Source organism: Engraulis encrasicolus, chromosome 13, assembly GCF_034702125.1.
Source record: "Engraulis encrasicolus isolate BLACKSEA-1 chromosome 13, IST_EnEncr_1.0, whole genome shotgun sequence".
Classification (NCBI taxonomy): domain Eukaryota; kingdom Metazoa; phylum Chordata; class Actinopteri; order Clupeiformes; family Engraulidae; genus Engraulis; species Engraulis encrasicolus.
This window is the reverse complement of record NC_085869.1, coordinates 40,362,278-40,384,528: the sequence shown is the minus strand read 5'-3', so window position 1 is coordinate 40,384,528 and position 22,251 is coordinate 40,362,278. Positions and strand designations below refer to the sequence as shown.

At 42.3% G+C, this 22,251-nt stretch overlaps 2 protein-coding genes across 2 annotated transcripts in view; both read right to left on the bottom strand.

Annotated features, from left to right (window-relative positions):
• Window positions 1–8,706: 8,706 nt before the first annotated feature.
• On the bottom strand, window positions 8,707–12,698 carry LOC134461770 (uncharacterized). The gene is made up of 3 exons (XM_063214630.1): window positions 12,597–12,698; window positions 10,582–10,725; window positions 8,707–10,391 (listed from the first exon to the last, which is right to left on the bottom strand). Exons 2-3 carry the CDS (start codon window positions 10,721–10,723, stop codon window positions 9,340–9,342), a joined length of 1,194 nt encoding a protein of 397 aa, XP_063070700.1. The 5' UTR covers window positions 10,724–10,725; window positions 12,597–12,698; the 3' UTR covers window positions 8,707–9,339.
• Window positions 12,699–20,929: 8,231 nt separating this feature from the next.
• The window catches only part of LOC134461769 (abl interactor 2-like), a 35,671-nt gene continuing 34,349 nt past the window's right edge, over window positions 20,930–22,251 (bottom strand). The window contains exons 13-14 of the mRNA XM_063214629.1: window positions 21,950–22,076; window positions 20,930–21,235 (exon numbers count right to left, since the gene is read on the bottom strand). Coding sequence (XP_063070699.1) covers window positions 21,060–21,235; window positions 21,950–22,076 — 303 coding nt within the window. The 3' untranslated portion in view covers window positions 20,930–21,059. The remainder of the gene's footprint in view (window positions 21,236–21,949; window positions 22,077–22,251) is intronic.

Sequence of the window (22,251 nt, the reverse complement as noted above, 5' to 3'; positions counted from 1 at the left end):
ATAACTTCACAGCCATGCATACATTCAGCGCTATGTGATTTAATAGTTGGATTTAAAGACAAAAAAGGGTTTGAAAAAAAAAAACACAACACAAAGAACAGTGTTAGTAAATCGCAGACATAATGTGTCACTCTATACATGGGTTCAGAGTGTTTGTAAACACCATGTTGTGAGGAGGGGCATGATACTGGCAGCCAACCATGTGCGCAAATTTTTTGACCGACAGCAGTTTCCAACAATCAGAGGTTGAGTTGAGCGCAGCTAGGTTCGCGCAGCCAGGGGAAAACAAAAAAATAGAATCCATGTATAAGCTGGGGAGGATCCACTCCCACCCACTTGTAATCACACCCAATCAGAAGGCTCCATTTGTTTGATTGACAGTTTAAGTAATGTAATTTTAAAGTAATTGAACAATACCCACCCTGATTTATTGAAGCGAAATTTAAATAAGAGTCTTGTGAAGTCATTGTGTTGTGTGTTACCACAAAGCAGCATTTAGACTGATCCAGCTGTGTGTGTGTGTGTGTGTGTGTGTGTGTGTGTGTGTGTGTGTGTGTGTGTGTGTGTGTGTGTGTGTGTGTGTGTGTGTGTGTGTGTGTGTGTGTGTGTGTGTGTGTGTGTGTGTGTGTGTGTGTCAAAAGTCAAAACAAAGTGTGGAGAGGCAGCCTTTAGCTTCTATGCTTCAAAGCTTTGGAACCAGCTTCCAGATGACGTAAAAAATGCACCCACTATTGATAGCTTTAAATCTAGACTCAGGACAAAGCTGTTCTCAGATGCTTTCATTTTTATGTTTATTTAATTTGTTTTATTTTGTTATTATTTTTACCTTATGTTTTATCTTAATGTTTTAAATGTTTTTTGACTCAATTTATTTCCTTCTTTCTTCCCTGTTTCCTTTCATTTACATTTGTTAACTTTGTGAAGCACATTGAGTTGCACCTGTGTATGAAATGCGCTATATAAATAAACTTGCCTTGCCTTGCCTTGCCTTGCCTTGCCTTGCCTTGCCTTGTGTGTGTCCATACATGCACATACCTACACCCGTACAGATAATCATGTACACCCAGAGGGAGAGCACTGTAGAAACACAGAAACTTTCTACAGAAACTGTCGCTTCTGTTTGGCTCCTGCGGCTGTCGCCGAACCGCGTCATGCGCTCATTACCATAATATTTGCTGAAGTCCGACTACAAACTGTCATACATATTGCTCAAATCACCTCCCATCTCCCAAAATGCTTTTGATGCCTCTTATCTATGCAGCTAAGAGAAGTACTTGCAGATGGTTCCGGGGTGTCGGATTTCGTAAAATAGGGTCACACGTTACAGTAACTGGCGAGGATGGGATAAAACATCTGTTCACATCGGCTCACATGGGGCGCGATTCAAGTTTAATCCAAAATAGTACACTGAACTATATATATATTTTTTTTAAACAAGCATTTCCAAGCAAGAATTATATGCATTACAGTATTTCTCAATTGGTTTTGTGCATTTCTCGAATCTCTCTCGCAATTTGCAAAACATAATACTCATTCTCAAAACAGCTTTAACAAATGGCAAAATGCCGTGGATGACCTGCACCGTGAGACCTTGCTCAAAACCCAAGTTTTTGGCTGGATCTCAAATGGCGCACTTGTGCACTTCGGGCACTATGTTTCAGTGCGTAACTAATACGGCATACGCACTGAAACATGAACACTAAAGTGCACAAGTGCACCATTTGAGATTCAGCCTTTGTGTCAATGAACGTATCAGTGCCAGCAGAATGGTTAGTCATTGTGTCATAGTGTGGTCCGTGTATGGACAAGCTAGTCAAATCGATTTGTCATGTTGTCAATTGAATAGTACACTCTTGAGGATCTTTTCTGATGCAAAATGTTGTTGAGATTGGATGGGAAATGTTGTAAATTCGACTTTATATTACATTGATCAGATAAGATTGTCCTAGATATACATTTAGACTATGACCTATTTATTGACAGGTTTTCTCATTGCAAAATAGGAAAAATACCAAACACTGGTTGAGGTGTCAAAATGCGCCCTCTACCATCCCTTTTTACTTGTCTTGCAAGCCCATGTGAAAAAAAAATCTAGAACTGTAAAGCAAAATAAATTTGAAACAATACACTGATACTGTATAAAGTGCACTTACTGTCTTGTGAAATTCTAGGGAAATATTGTAATTTTGCGTGGAGCGTAATTATAAAGGGCACATGAGGCATAGAGTAATATAATGCAGTACAGTGCCTATTGTTGTATTGCATGCCTATTTTCTCTATCCCTTCTATTGCCTTTGATTAGAGAGAGTCAATATTTACCTGTGAGCAATTTACCAATTCAGATCACATTTATAGATAAAAATCCAATGGAAATTATACAGTGCTTATCACATTATGACAGCTTGGTAAATTATTTTGCATGTCAAGACTTACACTATGACATAGGGCCTAAATGTTTTGGGGTTTGAGATAGTTTTGTGTATTCAGTGACAATGCTTTTTGAGTAATATGACAAAAGCAATTGATAATGTACGAAAAAGCTGAGAATTGTACACAACCATCTGCATGGTGATGAAAGCATTTGCTAAATGCTGAAAACTATGAGAAACGTATTTTACCATGTGCAGAGATAACAGCAGGAAGTCACAATTGAACAAGACCTTTTGAGAATTATTATTCTGTTGTGAGAAATGTACAAAACCAATTGAGAAATACTGTAATTGGAGTTATCACTCTTCCCACGGTGAACAGTGTTGGGTGACATACCAAACTAGCCACTACCAAAGTAGTCTGTTACACAAGTTCACTCCCCTGCACAGCACGATGCCCGGAACCTGCGCCGCCATTGGTGCCTTCACCCGCACAAGCACCGCCTTCTCCTCACTGCTGCTACTGGATTCGCTGCTGGAGCTGTCAATCATGCAGTCAAGTGAGAGGAGCAGGCTGTAGCCACCAGACACACGCACTCGGCTGGAACAGGAACCCCTTACCTGACAGACAGACAGACAGACAGACAGACAGACAGACAGACAGATAGACAGATAGACAGATAGACAGATAGACAGATAGACAGATAGATAGATAGATAGATAGATAGATAGATAGATAGATAGATAGATAGATAGATAGACAGATAGATGTAATAAAAAAAAACAAATAAAGGCTTAAAAAGCCCAACATCAACATGATTTACACACATTGGCTGCCTTCATGATGCCGCATTTCTGTGCAGTCTACGCAATATGCATGTTCAATGTGAATAATAATGATGTATTCTTGTTAGAAAATCACATTGAAATGGCGAAGTGCGCATGCATGCTGCGTTGACTGCGCAGAAATGCCCTGTCCTGAATGCGGCCAATATTTTAATCAGATTTAGGTGGTCACAAATTCATCTGTGACTGACCATTGGCGGGCTCCACCTGTTGTACATCCTGGCCAGATGTGTGGTGCCCCTCATGGGCCTGGAAGTCTGTCTGAAGCCCCAGTGCAGATCCACATCATATGTGTTCACTCCCACCTCTAAGATCTGTAACAATACCGAGCAGAATATTGCAGTATTAAAAGCAGGGCCCCTGACAGCTTTGCCCGGGCCTGGGACAAGGTCATCTGAATACACTCAACCCCACTCAATACACACAGTGTAATGGGGACTCAATGCCCCCCTCCCCCTGGGCCCAGGACAACTGAACCCTTTGCCCTGAAGCGTCCCAAACCAAGTGGAATAGAAATCATTTGAGCAGACTTCACCATTTTGTCTATTCCGATTACAATTTGATCCGATTCTTAGAAATATATTCCAACTGGGCTGTGTTTTTGTGAATTCCTGTTTGGATTAAAAAAGTTATGCCTAATCAGATCAGAAGTGTCCATGTACTGCATATAGCATACACAGCTAGTGATTCATTCAGGGGCAATTCCTACCTGTTGCACTGCCCTTCGGCCATGCATTGCATAGAGAAAGGAGGATCCCGTGCGCCTGTTCAACTCTGCAGTAGACACCGTTTGGGCCACATCAGCCACAGGACAGAAACTGGACCGGAACCAAGGAATGGCTGCATGCACAAACACTTATTATTATTATAACACAGTACAACACATTTTTATAATGCAGTGTGCAGTTATGCATTACAAAACATTTGTATAATATGATGCTACGCATTTCTGTAATACAATAGGCCTGCAATAGGTTATTATAATGTAATGCAACACATTGATGCAGTAAAACTCATTATTATATAATGCAGTACATCACAATGTTATAATGCAGAACACATTCATAAATAGATAGGCTACACATTATTACATAGCAGTAGGCCTACCACACATTATTCTAATGCAGTGCTACACATTTTTATAATAAAGCACTGTATATTAGTATGACAGTACACATCAATAAACATCAACAAACACTGTTATACTGCAAAGGCAAAGTGCAGAATACATATTTAATTAAAATTGAGTTTAGACTGCAAATGGTCTTCATTTGTCTTGCACTGCAGGACCGAAGAGGAAAAATAGGCAAGCTATCATTACACAGTTTGCACAATGAAATCCTTTTCCAATCACAAACAAAAGCAAACGTGATTGTTAACCATACAGCGGTATATGCTGTATAGAGTAGCCTACTTACTGCAGACACACGGTAGCAGAACCAAACAGACCCAGCCAGACATCCCGCTCCTCAGCTGCATCTTTGGCACTGTGTCTGTATTCTGAGTTAGCGTTCTGACGTTTCTGAAAGAAGTGATTATCTTGGATGCCTCCTAGACGAGAACGATGAGATTCGATTCACAGCGGAGGGGAACCACTCTTTTCGGTTCTTTTCTTTTTGTTTTCGATGCAAACACGTGTTTCTACCAAAGTCTTTAGAAGGAGGACAGTCAGTTGTTGTTCGGACAAACTGACCCCGGGGTAGATACTTAAATGCAATCCTCTTAACATCCCACTAAACAAACAAACAAACAAACAAATAAACAAAAGTTCAAATGAGCAAGTTGTTTAACTGGTCTTTGAAAGGAACAAGCCACTATGATCGGGCTACCTGAGTCATACGTCCCATGTCCTTGTCGCTGTGTCTGAGGTGCTGTGTCTGGTTTGATTTGGGTTTTGAGACTAGAGCTACAGTACTAGGCATCAGCGGTGGAGCTATGGGGGCGGTGGGTGGTAGCAGGGCCTTGGCCCAGGGTGACCACACATCGCATACCTGTGTGTGTGTGTGTGTGTGTGTGTGTGTGTGTGTGTGTGTGTGTGTGCGTGTGTGCGTGCGTGCGTGCGTGCGTGCGTGCGTGCGTGCGTGCGTGCGTGCGTGTGTGTGTGTGTGCGTGTGTGTGTGTGTGTACGCACCTGCATGTACGGGCAACACATACCTGGTGTGTGTGTGTGTGCGTGTGTGCGTGTGTGCGTCTATGTGTGTGTGTGTGAACATCACATACCTGAAGTGTTGTGACCACCACAGGCATGCCATATGGGAGGCCCTATCAGTCAGTCTTCACCCTGGGGCCCTGTGTGTAATTCACGGAACTATAGGGGCAAGACCATTTGTCCCTGGGCCCTCCAGTATTACTACCGAAAGCCTATGTCTCATCACTGACATAACACATTGTTGCCTCAAACACACACACACAGGCCATGTTGGGGAGAGGGGGGTGTCTGAGTCACTGCTTTGCCCTGGGGCTCTGTGTACAATTGGCGTTGCTATTGGGCCAGCAGTATTGGGGGGAGGGGGGTGTCTCTGTTAATGCTTAGCCCTGGGGCCCTGTGTGCAATTGTTCCACCACAGGTAGGGAGGGCAGGGCCATGGCTGAGATGAGGTTGCATTAGTGCATTCCCTGTTGACCACAGTCATTCCCATCCAGAGGCTGCAACAAGCAACAACACGACAGTATAGCCTGTAACCTGCTGCTGCCACCAAGCGATCAATAGCCCAGGGCAAGACATCAGTGAGGCAACGCATACACGTGCACATGTGCACACACGCGCACACACACACGCACGCGCGCGCACACACACACACACACACACACACACACACACACACACACACACACACACACACACACACACACACACACACACACACACACACACACACACACACACACACACACACACACACACACACATCAATGTGGCAAGAAGAGCACATACCCATACCAAGTACTGCAATTTTCACTTATCTTTATCTTGAACATTTACCAATTTATAAGTATTCATTATATTACTGGGAAAATGACATGTTTCATAAAAAGGTGGATATTCTCCATGTCAACAGTTCAGAATTTCTAGTAGGCCTACCTATACTTACTGTAAGTCAGACCAGTTAATATTAGTTTAGTAGGGAACCAGCCATAAAGACATGTACTATAGACCCGTTCAGAGTCGACGTGCTCATGAATGCGTGCGCATCGTCGACTCAAACACACCAGAGATATTGGAAGGATATTACGAGAGACTCCACTTTTCTGGGTGGTACTGCACTCTATAGGGGGAGTGCAGGCTCCATTCAGAAAGAACGGGCTGCTGCACTCAGAGCCGTGTCTCGACAGCGGCCACTAGGAGAACTGCAGGCATGGGTAAAATTGTGAGTGGTGGTTCTGTATTTAATACTGGGTGACAATGCAGACACTAGGAGAGAAAAACTGTTGTTCTGAAGCGTGTACGTTGATGAAAAAAAATTGAGATTCCGAAAAGTACACTTGTTATGCTATTTTGAGAGGGAAGAGGCTGTTCCAGAAGCATAGGAGATGTTTGTTGTTACAAGACATTAAACTACTGACTGGACTGATGACATCGCCAGGAATACCCGTGTCCGTGGTGCCCACTGCATATCTGAGGTTAGCGCGAGCAGCCATTATCTTATTTCGGAAAAAACACCTGTCGAGTCTCTGTACAAGTGAACGGAGCATGGACGATTTTGAGGCAGCGGTGCGCACGAAGCCAAATTACCTGTTTACAAACTCTAAAGGGGTCTACATGTAGCCTGGCTTTCACCAGACGGTGTGTGTGTGTAACTTCGGTGCCCCCTGGTGGAACAGAGCTACACACACTACCATCTGGTACACAGCCATAGAGTACGCCATGAGTTCAGCCAGAAAATAGAGGGAGCATTTATTGATTATGCGTTGCCTCATCACCAACAAATTCCTTCAAAAACCTTTCTGTTAATTTCTAGAGTCAATATAGTCTATCTGTCCTGTGACTCCTCAATGTGAGCTGCCATTGCCATTGAAGCAATAAATGCTCCATCTATTTTCTGGCTGAACCCATGATTTTGTGCTCTCAGGTTTTCTCAAGTTGCACTGTTAAGAAATTGCCATACACTTGTAACATTTTACCTTACTGTACTTTAAATGCTGTGTTCTCCGGTTCTCACTAGTTGCACTTTCAGTATTTACAGTGATTCTAATGACACATTTTGTCATATTATTGTAGCAAAGTGGACCTTTAGATGTTAGTTTTCCTAAAATAATAACCATCAAACTGATACTTGTAATTGCACGACTACGCCACTGGGGGACTGCCACCCCAGAATATATTTTGATTTCAACCAATAAGGCACAACAGGTTCGGATAGAATGCACAAGAGACGTACCTTTGTTTAAAGGAATAACAATCTTTTCTTTATTAATACAATTTAAGTCAACAGTTAAAACCCTGCGCCGCTGGGATAAAAACAGTAATGCTCAAGAACGGGGTTGGCTGCCACAGGATAAAGGGTGTCACCGAGCCAGGCTAGCCGGGCAGGTTTACTAGTCGAGAATAAATTAGTTCACCACTCGTGCACGAATCCAAGGGCCTATGGTAAACACCAATCACACACACAAGCTCATAGGCTCACTATGCTATGTAAGTGATTAAATGCACAATCAGTGTGGATATCCACTACACACAGAATAAATCCGTATAATAATACACACTCAAACTACTAGTCTACTGTATGGCCCTGCACCGACTAGAGCAGCATACAGGCCTAGAACTGTGACAGCCAAACCCCGTAAAATAACAATGTGACAAGCTGAAGCGGCGGACAGGTAAAAGAAAATCAAACAAACAAACAAAAACAGAAAGGCTAAACAATTTGGCTATGGGCAAAACAGCGGTGAGCAGAGACAGACCCTCTACGTACTCTGAGGTGTCTGGAATTAGGTGAACACACACAGAGATCAGTACATGTTACATACAAATAGTTGACAAATGTTTACACGAGCTACGCATAGGACAAAGGATCTTTACAAGCTCACCTCAACAACACTGAGAGGGAGGGAAAGCCACAAGACTGGGGTTAGACGCCACGGGAACTCTGGCTCCTGAGATTGAACAATATATGTTTAAATACACATCTCTAGATGGTTACAGTCATCTAGACAAAACTGTGATCACACATACCTTGCTGCACCAGTAGCAAAGGCACCGAGCATCATCAGACCGCGAATACCGGCACACCGGGAAGGCTCCAACGAGCCGGTCTAATTCATCTGATTTTATAAAAACAATGGCATAGCCACCAATTACGGATTAGCCACTGAGCGGCTACCTGAGTCCCGTGACGTCATTGGGGTATGGGAACTGCTGAGGGACACACCTTACAGGACAGACAGTGCGCCCTGTTACATTATACAAAATGAAACATACACACTTGACTGTAACTCAAAGCATAATTATTTCATTTAGAACGTGGTGGCACTAGAGCCAACTTCAGGCAACTCCACAGGTCGACAAGGAAGTTATAATTAAAAACCCTTTATTTTATCTGGGGCATAGTAACACTGGTAAAACTGCCAACTGGTTTCAACCCACACTGGGTCTTCATCAGGGCGTAACAAAGGAGGAGTCCATTAGGTGGCCTATTTATCAGTTCAGGGGGTCACATGGTTACCTCAGTATGACATGGCATGACCTTACAAAAAATAAAATGTAAAAATGTAAAGTCCATTTGGAGTGTGTTATTCATCATATTACTTTACATGAACAACACCACTTATAGAATATCAAACATCACAGTATTTTAAAACAGTGAATTACTAATCATTTGTATCAGTCTCTTATTAAGCAATATTCCAACCCTTTAGTAAAGTGAAATATTCCAAAGAAGGAGAGAAAAACCTTATCTAGGGGAGAAATAATAAGTTACACGGAGCCAAAGTTACAAAAAAGGCCTAAAATCTATCTCCTCATTAAGGCCTGGGGGGTGGAGCACATCAAATTTATGGATCAAGTATGTTTCACGCTGGAGTAGTAGCTTAAGGCGATCACCACCTCAGGTGGCGTCTGGACATGCTCTAATGCCTCTACTTGCAGCAAAGACGCATCTCTCTGAAATATTTATTTCAGTCAACTTCAACTTTGCACAACACTCCTGCTCATGGTGGTCAGAGTACAACATACAGACACAATCTTGTCGAGGAATGTTTTTTCTTCACCTTCACGCGGCAACACTATGCTGATGGGTACTTTTGCTGACAAAAATGTGTATTTGTTTCTGACAGTTCCAATCACCCTTTCCACATGAGTTCGGAGATGGGCAATTTTCCTTGTATTTTCCACATCTCTTGCTTCCAATTGAAAGTGTCCTCTTGTGAAGGCGGGGATCTTTACCTCAGCACACATAAGTCCCACACTCTCTTCAATATCAAAGCCGAGGACAGCTAACACCACATCTCTAGGTAGTAATTTTTCAAGAATGCCACAGTTCTCAGTCACATGTTTATCACTGACACGACCCTCCCACCCCTTTGAAATGAAAGAAATGTTTCCATTTGGTGTAATACCAATAAGGTACTTCATAGTGGTATAGTGTTTGTGGAGGGAAAAGGCTTGAGCAGTGATATTTGATGGTTTCTCTATGAATATTTCAAAGCAGTCCAGAATAACAGCAACACGGTCTCCAAAGGCTACCACAAACTGATGGGGCATAGTTGTGTGCAGGGCATCTCGAGTTGGCCAGTGGATCAGTTTTGTGATGGTGCTATCCAGAACACCTATCATGTGATTGAAAATTCTGGAAATGGTGGTCCTGTCCACGCTAAAGATGTAGGCTAGATGTTGTATTGGCAAGTTCAGTCTGAGGCGCATGAGTGTCAGCATTAGCATTTGAAAAGGTGACAACATTCTACTGCTCTGTGTCATGAATGGTAGAAGAGTGGCTAAAAGAGCCATGAAAACCTCTGCGTCCGGCAGCCCTGTGTAGTACTTCACCCTCACATCGTCATCCTTCAGGGAACGTTCATCCATTTTTGTCTGCCCAAGCTCTAATTTCAAGGCCATGTTCTCTTCCCGCAGCCAGTTGATTTCATCGCGCCGTCTCTGACAGAAGTCACATTCGGTCACCAGTCCCTGGTCAGCTTCATCCTCTAGGCCTGCAGGGGCTGATGCTCCCCCAGGTGTTTCCACTGTGGACCAGATACAGATTTTATTAGCTCAATGTCTCATGCAAAAGGACAAAACAGTTATCATTTTTCAAGTTTTTAAACACTTTACATTAAATTGGATACGTATTAAACATATGCACCCCATCCAGATGGAGAAAAGACATTAGAGCCCTCACTGTTTTTACGTTTGTCAAAGTTTCGTAAGGCTAACCTGGTAGGTCTATAACAAGGGCTTTCTCATCCATCGATGCAATGCTCTCAGTCCTTCGTCGTTTTCTTTCTTCCTGTCTCTCATGGCAAGAGGTCTCAGTAACGGTCTTGTTCGTGTACATTCCATTTGCTGGCGTAGGCATACCTAGTGAAACGATCAGTATTAATATTATACTGTACAGCTTGTACGAATGGGGCAGAAAATAAGTGTTGTAGAAAGGGAAATCGGGTGCCACACGGATGTACACAGTCCTCTGATGAAGACGCATAGCGAAACGTTAGCCTGACAGTACTGGTAAAACGTCTGTGTGTCCCAATTTTTGTGTTTCCTCCCGTCCTCGCCTTGTGCTTATGGCCTCGAAATATGAAGCAACATCATTAACACAAACTAGACTGACAGTCGGTCGTGTTTCCGATATCTGCGACCACCATGTTACTCCAGATATCGCACAACATAGGCCTATTAATTGTATTGCTGTAGCCTAATGGGGAAATCTGTGTGCAATTTGTGTCATTTGCGGCTTATATCCCAGTCTACTTGTGGCACATTAACTGACTGTATGAAAGAGATAGTCAAGTCGTCCAATTCCGCTCGCCTAATTTACAAGTGATGATAGTTAATTATTTATTCACTGTTTAAGTCAGGAACGGATATCGACATAATTCGGAGTTTGTATGCTTGCAATTTGAAACTGTGATGACATTTAAACCGAGTCAAACAGCCATAAACAGCATTGTAATGAAGGGTGTCGTCGTAACGGCAGCATGAAAGAGATGGAACTTCAATTCACAAAGACATTCTGGCTTCAAACTCGCCCTGGCCGCTTCCCTTTTTCACTTTAGGACCAAAATTATGGTGGTGACTCATTTATTGGAGCGAGGGGGTAGGTGTAGGCCTAACGAAATGCAAGCATCCTTGCCTAAACATAAAACTGTTGTTACGTAGCAGCTGAGTTAGTCTGAGGTAAGATGGCAGCTCTGCACCCTGACTTCAGCCTAGTATTTAAATGCTGACTTGATTGTTTTCTCCACGGAGGCGGGGAGTCAGCGAGTTGAAGCTATGGGTGCTGCGCGAGGACGGTAGGTTGGATAGTTGAGGGGAGGGGCTGTCCCGGAAAATACGGAAAATTTGGTCACCCTATCCGTGTGGCACCAGATACCTTTCCCCTTTCTACTTATGATGCAGCTTGCATTGATGTAGTCATGTAGATTGTAGTGATGTAGGCCTGCTCTAGCCGCACTGGATTGACAATTTAAAAGCATGGCGTTAATATTTCCTTTGTTAATATATTTTTTGTGCTTCAGTGGACCTGGCTAGCTGTGCCAGCTACTAGGCTGTAGATTAGCCAACAGTGCATAAAACGAAAATTGTTCCATCTCTAATTTATCAGAATGAAAATGCAGAGAACATACTCTCATCGATACTATCTGGTGCACTTCAGTATTCATGTGTCAGTGTGTATGGCGTATTAGGTAAGCACTTGCACTGAAACATAGTGCACAAGTGCGCCATTTGAGATCCAGCATTCGTCTCCATGGTTGCACCTCCAAGCAGGAAACCGGTAAAAAGATAATCCATTATCAATCCAACCACCCTTTCATGGCTTGCACTATTACACCCCACGACACAGCACCGTGCGACCATAGTGAGCAAGATACAGTAGATAAACCAGACACAAATGAGTTGTAAGACCAGACGAGAGTACGTCCTTGGCGTGCTGGAAAACAATGTAAACAGTGGGCGTCTGCGCTACCAACATGGCTGCCAATTACGTGATGATGTCACATGCCCGCGCCTCAATAATGTTACCAGCAATGTCCAATATGGTTACGTGGCGCTATTCCGACATGTCGCTATTCTGACGTTAATGTCTATTGTCGGAATACCGACACGTTTTCCACCGTCCGCCGCTATTCCTACATGCCGCTATTCCGACATCCCTAACCCTAACCCTGGGTCGGAATAGCGCTATGTCGAAATAGCAGTTGCCCCTCGTCCAATATGACTTGACTTACTTTTTGCACACGATTCATCTTCACAGCACTTCCCAACCTCCTCCTCTTTGTCTTCTTGTCCTTCTTCTTTAATATCCACTGTCCACAGGATATCTTGGACAGAGTGGCACAGTGACTGATCCATTTCAGATTTTAAGCCTTGTTCCAGTTCAGGCTCATCCACTGTTTGGTTTGTAAATACATAAGAATGTACAAGGTCATCAAAATATTCTTCCTTTACCTCCTTTTTCATGGATATGTCCAGTTGAGACACACAATGTGTAAAAAACAATGGCCTAACAGACCAATAAAGGAAGGCAAAAAACATGTGCTGCTAGTAGCTAACAATGGCAGTCATTATCAAGTAATTAGGCCCTGACTTACTTGAATCTTTCTGTATTTAACTGAATTTAAAACAACTTGACACATGCCAACTTATTTTATTGTAGCATACTTTACTTTTTCTATTAACTAACACACACACACACACACACACACACACACACACACACACACACACACACACACACACACACACACACACACACACACACACAATTTCAAATCTGGGGACGTGGTAGACAAAGCATTCTGCTGTTCTCAGAACTAGTTTTGATCAAAATACTGACATTGCACTGAATTTGCAAAAATTCTTTACTGCCATCCTACATAGTGCGACTTTAACTAGTCAACAAAAAGGCATGTTACCTATCCAAGAGTGAATCACAGGTCTTGTCCTCCAGCAGAATCCAAGATGCTCAGCTGCGTCCAGAGAACTAGGCTAATTCTGTTTGTGCACTTTGCTCAGCCTAATATCCATATCCACACAGCCACACCCCCCACAGCGTCAGGAAACCTGGTGGCCAATCAGCAGCCTATTTGCAACTGAGTTGGCGGTCTTAACTGTACAAGCGTTTAGAATCTAAACTTTGGATGATAAAGTTTAAAAAATTACTGCCATAGAATACTCTCATATACAACTACTTTTTCAAAATACATTATTATGTTCCATCCACATACCTCATAAACTTTGCAATGACAACCCTTTCATCTAGTGAAGTATCGAGATAGATTCTTATGTGGAAGCAAGACTTTTTTTCCTGCTGGCAGAATGGCAGTGTTTCATGTGCACAAAATTGCATTAGCATTTAAGTACAGATCTGCTGTAGTATAATTATTTGAATCCGAATTAGGCCTATAGCATTTACTTACACTGAAGCAATTGTGTTGTGCAGCAGGCATCGCCTACTCAAGTAATCACTGCCATACAAAGTATGACCAGAGACCGTTGTCAAAACGTTTTCAAAAAAGTGACTGCCGAATCGCGGTAAATTTATATTTTTTGATGAGGAAAATTACTTCTGCCACATAAACATCGGACCCTGAGTGCCCGAGTCTTCCTACATGCTAGTACAGGACATGACCTCACACACATGCGAGAAACTCTTAAAGGCACACCTCTGTTTTATATAGTCTATTATAGTAGTAAGCTATAGAGCTCGAAAGTGACGTCACTTCCCCCGATTTCATGGGAGCTCAACGGCGTTTTTAGCCGAAAATCGTAGCATGTAATCCAATGGCGGTATTAAAATGGCATTTCGATCCCCTTCGAGTTGTGCCACGAGCTCCATATATGTTGTTTCTGATATTTTTGCTTAATTTTTCGTACGAACCCCCACATTTTTTAGAAAGCTGTGTTTCTTCACATTTTCCATGCCGACGGCCTCGGAACAAAACATTGATACTTCTGCATGGATAATCTTTATCTATCATCTTAAACAGCATATTTGTAGCCCAGCGCATATCATGACTGAGATCAGAAGATATTTACTCGCTACCACGTTGTTAGATGGTCAGCTTAGGTCCCGTGAAACGCGGAACTAAGGGGCGGGACTTTCGAGCTCTATTATTCATTTCAGTGCAGCTACATGTAAGGAAATGCAATCTGTTGGACTTTATGTAGAAATGCAATATATTTGACTTGCAAAGTATTGCTACTTTGTCGATCAAACAAGACTGATCAAATAGCCCATTTCATGATTAGGCCTACCAGGAAAGCAATTAGCAAGTCGGCTGAGTGGACTGAGGTCATAGGCCTATGTTCTCTACCGGGGAACATAGGACCCTTTTTCTATGGTTCTATGTTCCCCATTGATTCAAAGTAGACTGCTGCCACATGGCAAAGTGCAGGTTGCTGTTGCAACTGTGGCAGGTTAGGTTTAGGGATAGTTTTGGGAAGGGCACAAATTGAAAACTCAGAAACATTGCATTACGACAGGTTTAGGGATGGTTTTGGGAAGGGCACAATTTGAAAACTTGGAAACATACAATGTGGGGAACATAGAACCTTTTTTAGAAAAAGGGTCCTATGTTCCCCGCTCCCATACAAAGACAGGGGAACATAGGACCTGGGGAACATAGGTATACTCCCAGTGGACCATGTCTACTTATTTTTGTGTGAATTTAAAACTCAGTTTGGAGTAGGAATAGACATCCGCATTTTACCTTTTCATTGCGGTCTACTTGACTTCTTGACTACTTGACTACTTGAAAGTATTATAAAAGCAATGACTGTAAAGCAATGAAATTAATTAAGGAAGGTGCAGGCAGCGCACACAACAGTGGAAGCCAGCCTCCAGCTTACCCTAAAGAAGTTGTTTACGGGCATTTTATTCATTGTCATGTAGCATGCAAGTTTACGCTGCAATAACACTTTGATGTGAGAAGTGGGCTATATGGTGAAGTCTGGGGTTGCCTAAAATGGCGGCCACGGTTTGCCACAGATTGCCAGTGTTTTTTTTACTTCTGTGGGCTGTATTAATGCAACGTATATCACTCTTTTTCATAGCAAAGATACAAAAGACATAAGGAGAGAACACACCAAATCATTAGGGGGGTAAGTCTTCTACTGCATGAAATAAAACTTAAAATCATGTAGGTATTGTTCCCAAAGGGTGCAGTGGGATCAATTTTGGCCAAGTCAACCATCAATAAGTGGGGGTGGGTGTTAGGGGGGGAGCTAATCAGCCATTAATGTGTGGTATCTATAGCATTAATGGCAGTCATTATCAAGTAGCCTAAATAGGCCCTTGACTTAGGCCTACTTGTCTTCATTTCACTGAATTTAAAACAACAACTTCAGACATACAGTAGGTCAACTTATTGTATTGTAGCCTACTTTTTCTATGTCATATTGGGTTCAAATTATTCTATATAAACAATAAATGGAGAAAAATGAATGAAAGCAGCACTAAAGTGGCTCAGTCCAAGAGATAAAGTAGTAGGCCTATACATACCAAATCATCAAAGGAAACACACACACACTCGCGCGCGCACCCACACACACTCACTGGGCCTTATGAAACAACACAATTAAGTTTGTATTCGTTGTAAAACAATGGTTGTGTCCCTTCACTGAATTTAACACAAATATCATACATTTTGTATGTTAATATGTTCTTTTTGGTGCAGTAATAGGCCTAATATTGAACAATTGATGCATTATAAGAAATTAATTGTAAAATGTCACCCTAGGCAGCCAATTCAAAATCACCAAAAAACAACAAAAGCATAACGTTGTGGGTTGGTGGCAATGTAACGACAGGCTAATGTTTCATATGGGTAGTTCCCTGAAAGTCCAAAAACGTTAGTATTTGTTTGGTTTGTACCGTAACCAAAGGGAACGTTTTTAAGTGGTAGATTTTTAGTTTGGTTATAACCAAACCTTTAGAGAACCAAAGTCAAACGTTTTCTTTCCGTTCTCCTAGGGAAGGATAATGGGAAGTCATTCCATGCATGGGGATGCCATTCACACGTCTGTTAATGGTTCACCAGTCAGCACAGCCATTAGTGGGTTGGGTGCAAAAAGCATGTGTGAAACCTTGTGTGCTTACAGTGTATGTGGATGTCTGCTATGAGCATAATCTGCCCAGTAGTATTGACATCAGTTTTACTCACGACCTGTGTAATATCTCTACAAACAAATGGAAATATACACAACGTATACCACCAGGATCTTTTAATTGGAGGTCAGGGTTTATGTAGAATTATTTTCAAAATCGACTTAAATAGAAAAATAGACCATTTCCGAAGCCTGTCACCACTCTGCGTGCACATTGTTTGGCTAAAACACACTCAAACACACAGTGCAGACCCTGAAAAAAGAAGACATGCCGTCCTGCTGTGTGTACAGTTGTACCAATAGAGATTCTAAAAACTACTCTATTCAGGGGGGAATAGGCCATTCCAGAAGCATAAGAGACGTTTTTGGTTACAACTAATTAAACGTACCGACTGGACTGAGGACATCATCAGGATGGAATGGTTATCGTGACCATCCATTGTCTTATTTCGGGGGGGGGGGGTTGGGGGTTGGTGGGACCTGGCTAGTTTCTTTACAAATGTGCAGTAAATGTTCGATTCTGCTCCAACAATGCGCGTGCGTAGCCCGATTACGTCACATCTGTACAAACAGTAAATGGGTCAGTTAGTAGGGTCAAGGACATGTGCAGAAATAAGAAATATTGCCACAACTTAATATTTGTTTTCTGATTTGATGGTATCTGTGATACAGTCATGGCATCCAATGTTGGATCCAACTAAGCAGTAATAATATGGATCCATGATTGATTTTTGACATGGCTTTATGTTCCTTTTGAAACGCATTGTGGTTTGTCCATTCTTTCATACAAACACAGGTCCACTGGATTTTAAATGTCTGTTTAGGTAAATGGAAGGCCAACACCAATGACTTTTCAAAAATAGCAGGCAACGTGGAAACATCTCCTAAATTTCCCAATTTTTCTCTTGTCATATTTGTATTAACCACAAGCAAGGTGCTACAATTAGCTGGGTGGAGGAAGAATGCCCCTGCTCATAACTTAAATGGATGCAACAGGATAGCTACTTTCTGTTACAGCTAAATGGTCAATTAGGCTGGATCATTTGAAAATGACCCCAAACATAAATCAGACTTAAAAAACATGCCACCTTTAAAAAAATTAACTGTCTCAAATCTCAAATCCATGACTATGCAAGAGGTATATGTTCAAAAACAGTAGCCAGACTAATGTACTGGTTGGGGGACTCCCATGCTTCTATATTTGTAATGTTCAACAGACTACAGTAGTTAGGAAACAGAACTTGTGTTCAACAGTGATCAGACTAATTCACTAGTTAGGGAAATCTCCTGCACTGTTTTAAAATACAGTATTATCATCCCGACATTTTCTTAGACGGTTTTTGATATTTGATGCCAAATGGCCCCATCAACAGTAGTCAGCCTGGCAAAGGTGAGAATAAAACTTCTCTCCGGGTACATATGTTATGGAAAGAGAATTCCTATTTTGTATGGAAAACAGAGAAGGTGTCAATGTTCAGGAATGCCAGTCATTGACATGGTAAAACAGGTGCCTTCCTTGGCCATATGAGCTTTGAATAGGCACATGCAAAGGTGACAACGAAACTAAGTGGAGCCAAAGTTTATATGGGCAACGGTGAAGGTGTCAATGTTCAGGAATGCCCACCATTGACTTGGTAAACACCTGCCTGCCAAGACAGCCCCCTAGAGTGCCAAGACCCACAGAATTGTACTTTGAAACGAAATGAAGCTTTAAAACTTAACATTGAAAATGATAATCCATGGGCAACGCACTCAGTACATATATAGATAGGCTACTGGGTCAGCCATGCGCGATCAGATGTATGACACTGTATGTTTAGTTGCCATTTTCTAATTCCACAAACGGGAAGGAGCCGGCCCTGTAATAAAATGACAGACTTAAACAAACTTTTTTTTCTTTAATAACCAAACAGTCCACACACCTCAAGTACTGTACGTAAATTCATCAATGCACAACACAGGGCTTTGGATCGTTTCATACAACAAATACAAATCTTTTCATATTTGAAACAAAAATATTACTGTTTATCAAAAACAAGATTAAATATATATTTTATTTCCTCACAAACGTTTAGCTTATAATATAAAATGCAAGACTGTAGTAATATACATATATATTTTAGGATGAGAGATTAACAAAACAGGCGGCCTGCAGAGAAAGTTCAATCCATGCATTTTCCCTTGCGGGTTAACATGTAGCCTAGATGTGCCTCTCAGGGGTGTGTGTGTGTGTGTGTGTGTGTGTGTGTGTGTGTGTGTGTGTGTGTGTGTGTGTGTGTGTGTGTGTGTGTGTGTGTGTGTGTGTGTTAAATGTAAGTTCAGGTGTGAATGTAACGGTGGCTGTGGGAACGTGTCTGTGAGTTAGTTCAGGTAGTGTGTGTATGTGTATGTGTGTGTCTGTGTTTGTGTTTTAAATGTTTTTGGGAATCACAGCGCAGGTAATGATGATGACAAACACAAAGCACCCTGTGGTATTGCTATATGAACACCAGCGTCCAATGGTATTGCAATGACATGGCAGCTATGGTATATGCACCGGCATAGATTATGATGACGACCACATATGAGATAATAATAATCACACACACACACACACACACACACACACACACACACACACACACACACACACACACACACACACACACACACACACACACACACACACACACAATGCATACCTGTAGACGCAAAACTGGTTTTAATTTAACATGGTTCAACGACAGATATAGGAATAGTAATGTTTTGACATTATTGAGACCATCTTAACTCTACTCATCCCGCAACATCTTAGAGCCCACCTGAGAGTTGTATCATAGAATGGCATGGATGGTGTGACAAGAATGAGAAGCTAGTGTTCAGAGAGAGAGAGAGAGAGAGAGAGAGAGAGAGAGAGAGAGAGAGAGAGAGAGAGAGAGAGAGAGAGAGAGAGAGAGAGAGAGAGAGAGAGAGAGAGAGAATCTTAAAACCAGAACGCAGCACAACCAAGAGACTCCACACCAGAATGAAAAAAATCAGAAGGGTGGAATGGCAGATGAATAGCTTTGGACAAATGTATATATTTATTAAGCATGCCGACAACAATGTACAAAATATAAAACATATAAAACACTAACAACAACAAACACATAATGAACAACAACAAAGACAAAAAAGAGCACTGTCACACCACGACTCAATATGTATCATGGTGGCCAAATGAAAAGGAATGGCATTTATATTTGTAAAATCCACTGTATATACACAACACAACCTGATGTTGGATGAATGAATGAATCTACAGGTGTCCATGGGAGACTTTGGCAATGGACTTTGATGAAGGACAACACATTGGAAACATTGGGGTGAATGACAGTTTTGGGACTGTACTGTTAAGCTGTGTGTCCGTGTTGTCGTGTGTTATCCCTTTTTAGGGACTCAGGCCTTTTAAGGATTTGGCACCTTTCTGTTGTTTGGCACTATTATTGTTATTATTATTATTATTATTATTATTATTATTATTATTATTATTAGTATTATTATTATTATTATTATTATTATTATTATTATTATTATTATTATTATTATTATTATTATTATTACCCTTCATTTCCCTTTAGGGATTAATAAAGTAGCTCTACTCTACTCTACAATTATTATTTTATGTGTCATTATTTGAACTTGGCTTTACCAGTGAAGTGCCAATAGCTGGTGCTCTGGAAACGACCCTGAAATATAGTATCCCTGACAGATATGAACATGGAATCCTTGACATGTCTAAGTATGATGCCCCTGACTGCTCTGAGTATGGAATCCCTGAATGTTCTGCGTGTCGATAAACTGATTTCCCTATTTTCCTTTTAAAGAGATCAATAAAATGTGTTTTGCGATGTCCTTGGACTTTGCATATCCACTCCAATAACTCCTTTGAATTACAAATCTGCTGAATTAAGAGATCACTGCCAACAGGACTTTGGCCACAGCACACTGCATCTATCCAGCCAACAGCCAACCACAGTGCACCTTTCCAGACAACAACCAATCACAGTGCACTTTTCCAGCCAACAACCAATCACATTACAGGCAGGATCTTCCTAGCTGCTTGACTGTGATTAGTCGATCAACTCTTGGCTAGAGGACGAAAAGAATAGAACATGCTGGTCATTCGTCCCTCATTTCTGTTCATTCACATTTTAGTCATACAGTACACTCACAAGTACTGGCCTTCCTAACCACAATCACACATAATACAAACACCCACACTCTCTCACACACACACTTAAATAGTCATATAAGTATATTATAAATAACTCTGTTGAAATATCTACAGTCTACCAAAACACACACACACACAAAGAATAGCAGGGTTGGTAAGGAAGTCACTTGTGTGTGTGTGTGTGTGTGTGTGTGTGTGTGTGTGTGTGTGTGTGTGTGTCTGTGTCTGTGTCTGTGTCTGTGTGTCTGTGAATTGGTTGGAGGGCTCGGGGTGCAGGCTGTGAGCTGTGATTGACAGATGTGGTTTGAGGGCGGGACCATGGCCTTCGATTGGCAGGCAAGTGGTCGAACGGAGCCGGCGTTCCGTGACTGATGGCTGGTCTGGCCAATCAGTCGTTGTAGTGCATGATGGACTCCACGTAGTTGCCGGGGAACAGGCCGGTGGTCCCGCCCATCACGCCCTCAAACCAGCCGTCATCGTTCTTCTTTATCACGTAGATGATCGCCCCCTCCTGGAAGGAAAGCTCATCCTCCTTATCACGAGCATAGTCATAGATGGCCACCACTAGAGGGAGAGAGGGAGGGAGAGAGAGAGAGAGGAGAGGGGGTAGAGTGAGGAGAGGGAGGGGGAGGTATAGAGTATGTGTATTAGTTCTTATCTTGTATTTTTATCAGATACATTTTCCACCTTAGAGAAAGTGTGTGTGTGTGTGTGTGTGTGTGTGTGTGTGTGTGTGTGTGTGTGTGTGTGTGTGTGTGTGTGTGTGTGTGAGTGTGAGAGAGAGAGAGAGAGAGAGAGAGAGAGAGAGAGAGAGAGAGAGAGAGAGAGAGAGAGAGAGAGAGAGAGAGAGAGAGAGAGAGAGAGAGAGAGAGAGAGAGAGAGAGAGAGAGAGAGAGAAGGAGTGAGGAGAGAGTGTCACAGCCTCTGGCCTCCGGGAACGATAACGCCTTTATAGAGAGAGAGAGAGAGAGAGAGAGAGAGAGAGAGAGAGAGAGAGAGAGAGAGAGAGAGAGAGAGAGAGAGAGAGAGAGAGAGAGAGAGAGCAATGTGTGAGCAATTTTGTTTTGTTTGTTACTGAGTGTGTGTGAGTGTGACTGTGTGTGTAGTCTACCTTTCTCCACATATGTTCTCGGTGGGTCTTCCTCTGTGTGTGTGTGTGTGTGTGTGTGTGTGTGTGTGTGTGTGTGTGTGTGTGTGTGTGTGTGTGTGTGTGTGTGTGTGTGTGTGTGTGTGTGTGTGTGTGCGTGTGTGTGTGAGCATGTGTGTGTGTGTGTATACCTTTCTCCACGTATGTTCTGGGTGCCCATGGAGGGTCTTCCTCTGCGTAGGGATCACTGTACTCCACTACAGCCGCCACCTCCACCTCCTCCTGTTCATCTTCATCATCATCATCATCCTCTTCATCCTACACACACACACACACACACACACACACACACACACACACACACACACACACACACACACACACACGCAGGTCAGCACGTCCAACTACACCTCCTCCTGCTCTTCATTATCATCATCTCCATCACCATTATTATCCTCATCAATGTCATCATGACCATCATCACATCCTACAC

What these genes read in the sequence shown, in the direction of transcription:
- LOC134461770 (XM_063214630.1), bottom strand. Translation starts at nt 10,723, where the DNA reads ATGCCTACGCCAGCAAATGGAATGTACACGAACAAGACCGTTACTGAG. An exon ending in CCTTGTTATAGACCTACCAG is followed by an intron (nt 10,392 to 10,581) that starts GTTAGCCTTACG and finishes TCTGGTCCACAG; the next exon opens with TGGAAACACCTGGGGGAGCA.